At 37.4% G+C, this 12,715-nt stretch overlaps 1 protein-coding gene across 3 annotated transcripts in view; it reads right to left on the minus strand.

Moving 5' to 3' along the window:
* The window catches only part of FAM124A (family with sequence similarity 124 member A), a 112,770-nt gene that overhangs the window by 39,956 nt on the left and 60,099 nt on the right, over positions 1-12,715 (minus strand). For 2 of the 3 annotated variants that reach the window (XM_045080572.1, XM_045080571.1), the window contains exon 4: positions 5,281-5,352. The exons of the other annotated variant lie outside the window; for it this stretch is intronic. In XM_045080572.1, the coding sequence (XP_044936507.1) occupies positions 5,281-5,352 (72 nt within the window). The remainder of the gene's footprint in view (positions 1-5,280; positions 5,353-12,715) is intronic. 3 annotated transcript variants of the gene reach the window in all.

The raw sequence follows: 12,715 nt of genomic DNA on the forward strand, positions 1-12,715 counted from the left end.
AGGAGAGATCACAACTAACACCAAAGAAATACAAACTATTATAAGAACATACTATGAGCAACTCTACGCCAATAAATTTGACAATCTGGACGAAATAGATGCATTCCTAGAAACATATAAACTACCACAACTGAACCAGGAAGAAATAGAAAGCCTGAACAGACCTATAACCAGTACGGAGATTGAAACAGTCATTAAAAATCTCCAAACAAACAAAAGCCCAGGGCCAGACGGCTTCCCGGGGGAATTCTACCAAACAATTAAAGAAGAACTAATTCCTATTCTCCTGAAACTGTTCCAAAAATAGCAATGGAAGGAAAACTTCCAAACTCATTTTATGAGGACAGCATCACCTTGATCCCAAAACCAGACAAAGATCCCATCAAAAAAGAGAGCTATAGACCAATATCCTTGATGAAAACAGATGCGAAAATACTCAACAAAATACTAGCCAATAGGATTCAACAGTACATTAAAGGATTATTCACCATGACCAAGTGGGATTTATTCCAGGGCTGCAAGGTTGGTTCAACATCCGCAAATCAGTCAATGTGATACAACACATCAATAAAAGAAAGAACAAGAACCATATGATACTCTCAATAGATGCTGAAAAAGCATTTGACAAAGTACAGCATCCCTTCCTGATCAAAACTCTTCAAAGTGTAAGGATAGAGGGCACATACCTCAATATCATCAAAGCCATCTATGAAAAACCCACAGCAAATATCATTCTCAATGGAGAAAAACTGAAAGCTTTTCCGCTAAGGTCAGGAACACGGCAGGGATGTCCATTATCACCACTGCTATTCAACATAGTACTAGAGGTCCTAGCCTCAGCAATCAGACAACAAAAGGAAATTAAAGGCATCCAAATCGGCAAAGAAGAAGTCAAATTATCACTCTTCGCAGATGATATGATACTATATGTGGAAAACCCAAAAGACTCTACTCCAAAACTGCTAAAACTTATACAGGAATTCAGTAAAGTGTCAGGATATAAAATCAATGCACAGAAATCAGTTGCATTTCTCTACACCAACAGCAAGAAAAAAGAGAAATTAAGGAGTCAATCCCATTTACAATTGCACCCAAAACCATGAGATACCTAGGAGTAAACCTAACCAAAGAGACACAGAATCTATACTCAGAAAACTATAAAGTACTCATGAAAGAAATTGAGGAAGACACAAAGAAATGGAAAAATGTTCCATGCTCCTGGATTGGAAGAATAAATATTGTGAAAATGTCTATGCTACCTAAAGCAATCTACACATTTCATGCAATTCCTATCAAAGTACCATCCATCGTTTTCAAAGAAATGGAACAAATAATTCTAAAATTTATATGGAACCAGAAAAGACCTCGAATAGCCAAAGGGATATTGAAAAAGAAAGCCAACGTTGGTGGCATCACAATTCCGGACTTCAAGCTCTATTACAAAGCTGTCATCATCAAGACAGCATGGTACTGGCACAAAAACAGACACATAGATCAATGGAACAGAATAGGGAGCCCAGAAATAGACCCTCAACTCTACAGTCAACTAATCTTTGACAAAGCAGGATAGAATGTCCAATGGAAAAAATACAGCCTCTTCAATAAATGGTGCTGGGAAAATTGGACAGCCACATGCAGAAAAATGAAATTGGACCATTTCCTTACACCACACACGAAAATAGACTCAAAATGGATGAAGGACCTCAATGTGAGAAAGGAATCCATCAAAATCCTTGAGGAGAACACAGGCAGCAACCTCTTCGACCTCAGCCACAGCAACATCTTCCTAGGAACAACACCAAAGGCAAGGGAAGCAAGGGCAAAAATGAACTATTGGGATTTCATCAAGATCAAAAGCTTTTGCACAGCAAAGGAAACAGTTAACAAAATCAAAAGACAACTGACAGAATGGGAGAAGATATTTGCAAACGACATATCAGATAAAGGACTAGTGTCCAGAATCTATAAAGAACTTAGCAAACTCAACACCCAAAGAACAAATAATTCAATCAAGAAATGGGCAGAGGACATGAACAGACATTTCTGCAAAGAAGACATCTAGATGGCCAACAGACACATGAAAAAGTGCTCCATATCACTCGGCATCAGGGAAATACAAATCAAAACCACAATGAGATATCACCTCACACCAGTCAGAATGGCTAAAATCAACAAGTCAGGAAATGACAGATGCTGGCGAGGATGTGGAGAAAGGGGAGCCCTCCTACACTGTTGGTGGGAATGCAAGCTGATGCAGCCACTCTAGAAAACAGCATGGAGGTTCCTCAAAATGTTGAAAATAGAACTTCCCTATGACCCAGCAATTGCACTATTGGGCATTTACCCTAAAGAAAGAAACGTAGTGATCCAAAGGGGCACGTGCACCCGAATTACCTGAGAATGTATTTGCCCTATGTGCTCTCCTTATGTCTTTGTCGTGCTTTCTATACCTTTGACTGTATCGAGTTTTTGTCCATAAAGCATGAAGAAAGACTTTTATACAGAGGGTGTTTTTGTGCCTAGGAGTGCAATGACTTGAGTCTTGAGGTTGGATGGGTACTGATAGAGAAGGTACTGATAGAGAAGATGATTTTTTATAGGGAACTGTTTAATTATTCAATCTGGCAGTGATTCAGTATATTCTTGGAAGAGCTGTTTGCATGTGTCAGTCAGTAATAACTGTCCAGGGAGTATTTTGTATGTATTTTGAAGCTCTGATGTTAGGTGCATCCCCATTTAGTGTTGTCAAGCTCCTTGCTTAATTGATCCTTTTATTGTTATGTAATGTCTCTCTTTATCCCTGGCAGTATTTCTTCTTCTGCAGTTTACCCTGTCTGATATTAATATAGCTACTCCAGGTTTCTTTTAATTCATGTTCACAGGTATAACTTCTCTCATCGGCTTACTTTTAACTTATTTGTATATTATATTTAAAGTAAGTTTTTTTGCACTATTGGGTATTTACCCTAAAGATACAAATGTAGTGATCCAAAGGGGCACATGCACCCGAATGTTTATAGCAGCAATGTCCACAATAGCCAAACTATGGAAAGAACCTAGATGTCCATCAACAGATGAATGGATCAAGAAGATGTGGTGTATATACACAATGGAATACTATGCAGCCATCAAAAGAAATGAAATCTTGCCATTTGCGACAACATGGATGGAACTAGAGCGTATCATGCTTAGCGAAATAAGTCAAGCAGAGAAAGACAACTATCATATGATCTCCCTGATATGAGGAAGTGGTGATGCAACATGGGGGCTTAAGTGGGTAGGAGAAGAATAAATGAAACAAGATGGGATTGGGAGGGAGATAAACCATAAGTGACTCTTAATCTCACAAAACAAACTCAGGGTTGCTGGGGGGAGGGGGTTTGGGAGAAGGGGGTGGGATTATGGACATTGGGGAGGGTATGTGCTTTGGTGAGTGCTGTGAAGTGTGTAAACCTGGTGATTCACAGATCTGTACCCCTGGGGATAAAAATATATGTTTATAAAAAATAAAAAATTAAAAAAAAAAGACAACCTACTCAATGGGAGAAGATATATGCAAATGATATATCTGATAAAGGGTTAGTATTCAAAATATATAAAGAACTTATACATCTCAACACCAAAAAACCCACATAATCCAATTTAAAAATGAGCAGAAGAAATGAACAGACATTTCTCCAAAGGAGACATCCAGATGGCCAACAGACACATGAAAAGATGCTCAAGATCACTGATTATCAGGGATATGCAAATCAGAAAGACGAGATATCAGCTTACACCTGTCAGAATGGTTAACATCAATAACACAAGAGACAGCGAGTGTTGGTGCCACTTGCACTGTTGGTAGGAATGCAAACTGGTGCACCACAGTGGAAAATCATATGGAGTTTCCTCAAAAAGTTAAAAATAGTACAATTGTATGATCCAGTAATCACATTCTGGGTATTTACCTAGAGAATATGAAAATACTAATTCAAAAGGTATATTCACCCTATGTTTCTTACAGTATTATTTACAACAGCCATATTATGGGAGCAGTCCAAGTGTCCATCAAGAGATAAGTGGACACAGAACAGGTGGCATCTGCATATAATGGAAGACTATTCAGACATAGCAAAGAATGAAATATTACCATTTCTAACAACAGTGATGGATCTAGAGGTTATAATGCTAGCAGAAATAACTCAATCAGAGTAAACAAACACCTTATGATTTCACTCATAGGTGGAGTTTGAGAAACATAGTGAAGGAAACTTACAAAGGAAAACAGACAACCTCCAACAGACTCTTAACTATAGAGAACAAACTGATGGGTACCAGAGGGGAGGTGGGAAAAACAGGTGAAGGAGGTTAAGAGTACACTTACTGTGGTGAGCACGGAGGACAGTATAGAATTGTTGAATCACTATATTGTAAACCTGAAACTAAGATAACACTGTACGTTAACTACACTGGAATTTTAAAAAACCCCAAAACTCGCCTTTGTACTTTCTGTGAAATAAATGCTTACAACCTTCCAGCTCCCTCAAATCCTGGATTCTAAAAAACCATGGAAACCAAGACCCAGAATATTGGGCCTTGTAGAATTTGCACCAAGAAAGCTAGTGGGAGAGGCAGAGCTAACACAGAGGAATATTCTTTTCTCTTTGTTTTATTCCTCTCCCATATTAATAATCAGAACAGCATTCACTTTTTCCTCATTTTATACAACTATTTTGGCTAAATATACTGTGTCCTCTCAATTAACCTTTTGTCTGGAAAATGATATGAATAATGGAAACCCTAAAGAATAACTTTCCACTGCCATCTTCCCCTCTCAATAATTTTTTACTTTGTTAATCTAAAAATCTGTGATAATAACAAAATGTGCTTTTTAGCTTTGAATCCTCATCAGTTCCTATCATTGCTGTGACTTATGTAAGTTTCTTCTTGAAGTATTATCTGTTAACTCACTTAAAACAGAACTACTGAATGCCTCCGTAATGCTTATGCCAGAAACACAAGGCTGCCAACATCAGAAGAGATCAGCTAACCGCCTCACAAAACAAAGACCAAGGCTGAACAAAAGCTCCATCGAGCCCTCGCCAGAACACACAGACGTCATTGTCACTGTACATTCTAAAGTGCAAAGATGGACCTAATCTTTTCCATAAATCTACCTCACTGGGGAAAAAGTTGATTGTTGAGATTACTCTTGGAATAACAATGCCTCCACTCAGCACACAGAATTTAGGACAGTACCTAAAAGTTTCATGGGTTAGTAATATGTCAAGTACTCACTATTATTTGAAAAGCAGCAGTACTCATTATGTCCTTAGGTACTCTCCTGGCTAGAATGGTGCGTGGGCTTTCCTGGGTGATGAAAAGTAAAAATATTAACTTAAAAAAAATCCTGTCTTTGGAGAGCTTACTGTTCAAGACACAGATGCAGAAACAGAAGGACCTAAAGATGGAACAACTTGATAGCTATGCAACAAATACATCAATTAAATAACCATTTTTACTGAAGATGAGATGGGATATAAGTGTCTTCATATGTTGTAAATGATGAGTCATTTCAGGCTTGTGTTTTCAGATATGGCAACAACCTGGCATGTATTCAGTTACAGGCTATTTGCCAGAAGAAGTACCAGCCACTTTAATCTGCTGAAATATCTGGGCTAGAGGACATATGGGGCCAGGGTCATTGCTCCAGGTTGGGCCCACCCTGGAGTTGCAAAGGATCATCAAGGGGATGGTCCCAATTTCTGTGAGATCTTGGGGAGCTCTAAGTAAACAGAACCTGTCCCAGAATGCCACAAGTGGGAGTGGGTCCCCAGAACTCTCTCATTGGTCCTAAACCCACCCCATTCAGTAGCTGGGTCCTTGGACTTTCTACAGTCTTGGGTACCAACCCCAGCTGTACATGGACTCATTCTCACTGGGATTAAACTAATTTTCCAGTAGTTATTCCCTTAAAATTCTAAAATTTCAATGTAGGTCTTATCTTCTTTTGTGTATAGAAAAATAACCAAAACTAGTTTTGAAAAATTAATATCCAATTAAAATCACTAATTTTAAACCCAATTTCTTATATTTACTGATTTGAGTTCAACTCCCAAATCTTATTCTAATCTATCAAATTTTAACAATTAACACTTATTTTTAAAAGAGCTCTTGTAGCTTAACTAATTTCCTTTAACATCATAAACTGCATTTATACCTTTAATGTAATGATTTTCTAAGTTGTTCAGTGACTGCTGATTTGATTAACAAAACCTTTAAAATGCTTTAAAAATTCTTATAAATCTGATCAATTAAACACAGTGAACATTAAATCCTCTTAAATGTTTCGATTTTATGAATTTACTAAAACTTCACCCTATATTCCTCAAAACTTAAAATGCCAAATAAAAATCCATTCTAAACTACATTTTATTTTATTTTTTAAAGACTGATTTATTTTAGAGAAATTGCACATGGGCATATGTGCATGGGAGGGGGCAGGGTAGAGAGGAAAGGAGAGAGGGAATCCCAACAGGATGTTCAGCAGACTCTGCTGAACATGGAGCCAGACGCTGGGCTTGATCTCAAGACCCTGAGGTCATGACGTGAGCTGAAATTAAGACTCAGAAGCTTAACCAATGAGCCACTCAGTTGCCCCTCTCAGCTGCATTTTAAATTGGAATCACAAAGTTGATCTCTTATTCTAAGAGACCAAATTCTCTAAAACACAACTAATTCTTGAAATATCAAACATGAACAAATTATTTCTGAACCTAAAACAGAAATTTCAATATTATATGTTTTGTTTATTATTTATGTACATAATTCTCTTTTTTCTGGGATTAAAACATAAATAGCTTTTTTAAAAAATAAAGATTTTATTTATTTGACAGACAGAGATCACAAGTAGTCAGAGAGGCAGGCAGAGAGAGAGAAGGAAGCAGGCTCCCTGCTGAGCAGAGATCCTAATAGGGGGCTCGATTCCAGGACCCTGGGATCATGACCTGAGCTGAAGGCAGAGGCTTTAACCTACTGAGCCATCCCGGTGCCCCAAACATAAATAGCCTCTTAAGGGATAACTATATTATTCCAAATAATTTGGGGTTGCTTTTCTAGCGAACTAAGGTTACCATGGATAGCTACTTGGTCAGGAGGTGTCCCAAAGGAGAGACAAGTCAGACCCTCTTTTATCGTTGCAATAGCTGGGATTCCAGGACTTAAAGGGCCCATCTCCCCAGCTGAGTCAAATCATTATGCAAATCCTCTCCATTAATAGACTTCTGCAACCTTCTCTCAGACTCTGGCTAACTTCTATTACTGCTTCATTTGGTCTGTGTGTCTTTGTTTCTCTGAGGATATTTACATGTTATCCCACTGGATTCTACATTTTTCAAGGCTTTGCTGCCTCTACAGTCCTCTGATAACCAAATGTTCTTGGGTTCATGAAGTAGAAGGGCCAGTTGAGCCTGGAAGTCCCAGCTAGTTGAAATGTCCCACATGAAGCTGGTGTTAAAAGGATGACCCCAAAGCAGCTGGGAACTGAAGAGGGAAGTAGGATCAGAAAAGAAAGGTGTTAAGCTGTTTATAACTCAACTATCAACATCATAAAAACTTAAGGGGGTCATGGAAAGCAATGTGAGGTGCTGACTTCCAGGGCCCTAAAACATGGCACCTTCTTGTGGCTATCTGTGGACCTGCAGGCTTCTAGAGTCTGCCTCCTCCCGAGGTCATGATTCTCCTACCACTGCCTTGGTGGGTGACAGAGCCAAGAGTGAACACCTGACCTAAGGGAAAGGAAGCAAAACACTGGACTGAGCAACTGGATTTGCTTTTCAACAAAGACACACAGTCTAGGGTGGTCATAAAAACAGCGTAGCTGGGAGTCTGAAGTTATGTCTAATAGAAAAAAATATTAGTTTTGACTTTACCCCATTTATTCTGGTGAAAAGAACATTAAAGACCTTCTTTTTATAACATTGGAGAAGGTTATAAAATTGTTTCTTTACTTAACAATGACCAAGCTCTGGAAGCTTCCTCCATGATCTGTTTACTATTTCTTTATAATAGTTTTCATTGATCCTTTCTACAACCCTTTCAAAAGAGGGTCATCAAAATTGAATTTTTTCCTATAAGACTGAAGGTATTACTTTTTCAGTTGTCAAGGACAGAAACTCATCTCTTACTTTTTAATAAAGAAAAATCTAAGCAAAGTGGAGACACAGCTGCAGAAGTGCAGTGAGTCACAGGAATTAGTGGAGCTTAGGATTCACCCAGAGTAAGGACCATTTTCTTCTCTTCTCTAGCCTTTTCTCGTGGGTCAGTACCATTCTTTTCTCTCATGGCAGTGTGGCTTTCTCCCTGGAAAACAGGGAGGAAAACACCTGCTAGCCGCTCCCAAGCTTTACATGTTAGAGCTTCAGCCACCTGGGGGAAGACTAACTTTTCTTTCCCAACCAGTACTAATTCCCCATACCAAAATGACATCACTGCACAAGTAGTGTAAATACATCAACTACAGGGAGGAGGCAGGATTTGGTTATCCTAATATCATGTTTTGGATGTGCCTATGTGAATGGGGGAGGAGGCTCTCTCAACAATGGAGTACTAGGAAGGGAATACCATACTTGGCCACGATGTGGAGAGGACCAGTGCCAAACAGTAATAGGAGGACATCTTAACACCTTATACTTCTAATCATTACTTAGATGGTTCAACATTAGGCTTTTTTTTTTTTTAAATAAATTACATTTCTCATTTACGTTGTTTGAATGTCTTTTGAATTGAAAGGGAGAACACTAAAAAAAAAAAAAATCTTTGTTTATATTAAGGTTAGGTGACACACCACAAAATCTAATTTCCTGGATATTTCTACAGAGTGAACAGGTAGTCAATAACCTAATGATTTACCTGTGATTTGAGCCTTGCAGTATTAGATATTTTCTTTACTTCTCTCTCTTTTTTCTTTTTTTAAGATTTCATTTATTTACTTGACAGAGATCATAATTAGGCAGAGAGGCAGGCAGAGAGAGAGAGAGGAGGAAGCAGGCTTCTTGCTGAGCAGAGAGCCCAATGCGGGAATCGATCCCAGGACCCCGGGATCATGACCTGAGGTGAAGGCAGAGGCTTAATCCACTGAGCCACCCAGGTGCCCTCTTTACTTCTCTTTTTTAGGAAGATATTCTTCTATTTTGAGATCCAAGGGAGAAAAATCTACTTGCAGTTTCTGACAACAAATATTACAGATAAGCAATACATTGGGATCAGACTAAAATGACATACAAACATACATTTTGAATTTTCAAAGTCATATACATATATTGTCAAGTACACATGGAAGATTCTCCAGGATAGGTCATATGTGAAGCCACAAGTCTTAATAAATTTAAGAAGTCTGAAATCATATTAACTATCTCTGACCATGATGATATGAAACTAAAAATCAATTACAAGAAGAAAATTGGAAAATTCACACATATGTGGATATTAAACAACATGGTATTGAACAACCAAAGGGTCAAGTAAGAAATCAAAAGAGAATTAAAAAATTACCTGGAGAAAAGTGAAAATGTAAATACAATGTATGAAATTTATGGGATGTAGCAAAAGCTGTTCTAAGAGAGAAGTTCATAACAATAAATGCCTATATCAAGAGACAAGAAAGATCTCAAATAAATAGCCTCACTTTACACCTCAGCGAAGTAGGAAAACAACAAACAAAACCCAAAGTCAGTAGAGGAAGAAAGTAACACAGATCAGAGCTGAAATACATGAAATAGAGACTAAAAAGGCAATTAAGAAGATCTATGAAACTAAGAGGTGTTATTTTTAAAATATTAATTCCAATGTAGTTAATATACAATGTTATATTACTTTGGAGTGTACAGTACAGCAATACAACAATTAAGAGGTGGTTTTCTGAGAGAGAAACAAAATTGACAACCTTAGAGAGACCCACCAATAAAAAAAGAGGACTCAAATAAAATCAGAAATGAAAGCAATGTTAAAACTGATACCATAAAATAAAAAAGATCAAATGATATGGCAATAAAGCATACAGCCTAGAAAAAACAGATAAATTCCCTAGAAACCTACAACCTACTAAGGCTAAATCATGAGGAAACAGAAATTTTGAACAGATAAATTACTAGGAAAGAGATTGAGGCAGTAATTAAAACCTTCCAATCAACAAAAAGTCCAGGACCAGATGGTGTCACTGGTGAAATCTACCAAACATTTATTTATGCCAATTCCTTCTCAAACTCTTCCAAAAAATAGAAGAGGAGGGAACACTTCCAAACATTTTATGAGTTCAGCATTGCTCTGATACCAGAACCAGACAAGGGTGCCACAAGAAAAAGAAATTACAGGCTAATACCTCTGATGAACACAGATATAAAAATGCTCAACAATATATTAGCAAACTGAATTCATAAGATATTAAAAAGATCATACACTGTGTTCAAGTGGGATTTATTCTAGGATTATAATGGGTAAACATTAATCAATGCAACACACCATGTCAACAAAATGAGGATAAAAACTCTCAACATACTAGGTATTGAGGGAATGTACCTCAACATAACAGAGGCCATATGTGACAAGGCAACAGCTAACATCTTAATGGTGAAAAACTGAAAGCTTTTCCACTAAGATCAGGAACAAGACAAGAATGGCCTCTCTCACTACTTTAATTCAACATAGTATTGGAAATCCTAGTCAGAGTCATTAGATAAGAAAAAGATAAAAAGCATCCAAATAAAAAGGAAGAAGTAAAACTGTTCCCTATTTGTAGGTGACATAATATTATATATAGAAAACCCTGAAGACTTCACCAAAAACAGAATAACTAAATTCAGTAAAGCTGCAAGATACAAAATGAACAGATAAAACTTTGTTGCATTTATATACACAAATAGCTATCAGAAAGAGAAATTTTAAAAATCCCATTTACAATTGCATCAAAAAATAAAATAAGATTAAATTAAAGCAAGAAGATGACAAACACTGAAAATTATGAGACACTGATGGAAGAAATTAAAGATCACATAAATAAATAGAAAAAGTATTCCATGCTAATGGATTGGAAGAATTAATATTGTTAAATACTAATTCTATCTAATTGTATCTAATTCTACTAATACCATACTATCCAAGGTTATCTACAGACCCAATGCAATCCCTCTCAAAATTCCAAAGGTATTTTTCACAGAAATAGAATAAATGGTCCTAAAATTTGTATGGAAATACAAAAGACCCCCCAAAAGGGGAGACTAAAGAAGAAATAAGAGTAAGAGAGAATGAGAAAGAAGAATAAAGCTGGAGGCACCACATTTTCTGATTTCAAACTATATTACAAAGCTATAGTAAGTATAGTAGTGGTATTGGCATAAAAACAGACACATGGGTCTACTGAAACAGAATAGAAAGCCTGGAAATAAACACATGAATATATAGTCAATTAATTTATGACAAAGGGACAAAAAAAGTGGGAAGATAGCCTCTTTAATAAATGATGTTGAGGTTTCCCCTTTCTCCACATCATCTCCAACACTTGTTGTTTACTGCGTGTGGTGGGAATGAAAGTTGGTGCAGCCACTTTGGAAAACAGTGTGGAGATTCCTTAAGAAATTAAAAATAGAGCTACCTTATGATCCTGTAATTGGACAACTGGGTATTTCCCCCAAAGATACTGATGTAGTGAAAAGAAGGGTCATCTGTATGCCAGTGTTCATAGCAACAATGGCCAGAGTCGCCAAACTGAGGAGAGAGCCAAGACGCCCTTCAATGGATGAATGGATATGGTCCATATATACAATGGAATATTATGCCTCGATCAGAAAGGATGAATACCCAACCTTTGTATCAACATGGACGGGACTGGAGGAGAATATGCTGAGTGAAATAAGTCAAGCAGAAAGAGTCAAATATCATACGGTTTCACTTACTTGTGGAGCATAAGGAATAACACGGAGGACATTGGGCATTGGAGAGGAGAAGTGAGTTGGAGGAGATCAGAGGTGGAGATGAACCATGAGAGACTGTGGACTCTGAGAAACAAACTGAGGGTTTTGGAGGGGTGTGGTGGGGGGCTGGGTGAGTCTGGTGGTGGGTACTAAGGAGTGCACCTATTGCATGGAGCACTGGGTGTGGTGCATAAACAATGAATCTTGGAACACTGAAACAATAAAATAAAATTACCCCCAAACCCCCCCAAAACCTGTGACAACCATCTAAGCTAACAAACAAACAAACAAACAAAAAGAGGACAGCTACATGCAAAAGAATGAAACTGGCCCACTATCTTATACTACTCACAAAAATTAACCATAAACAGAGCAAAGATTTAGATGTTAAGGTTTGAAATCATAAAACTCCTAGAAGAAAATGCAGGGAAAAAGATCTTTGACATTGTCTTAGTGATAATTTCTTGGGTAGTCACCAGAAGTGCAGGCAACAAAACCTACAATAAACAGGCATACATAAAAATTAACCCCAAATCGATTAAAGACTTGAATGTAAGACCTGAAACTTAGAACTCTTAGAAGAAAACACCAGTGGTAAGCTCTTGACATCAGTCTTTGTGATGACTTTTTGGTTTTGACACCAAATACAAAAGTGACAAGGACAAAAATAAACAAGTAGGACTAAATCAAACTAAAAAGCTCTGCACACGAAGGAAACCATCAACATAATAAAGGCATACCTACTGCATGGGAGAAAATATTTGTAA

This window comes from Mustela putorius, unplaced genomic scaffold (genome assembly GCF_011764305.1).
Source record: "Mustela putorius furo isolate JIRA1106 unplaced genomic scaffold, ASM1176430v1.1 tig00000461_pilon_pilon_pilon, whole genome shotgun sequence".
NCBI classification, from domain to species: Eukaryota; Metazoa; Chordata; class Mammalia; order Carnivora; family Mustelidae; genus Mustela; species Mustela putorius.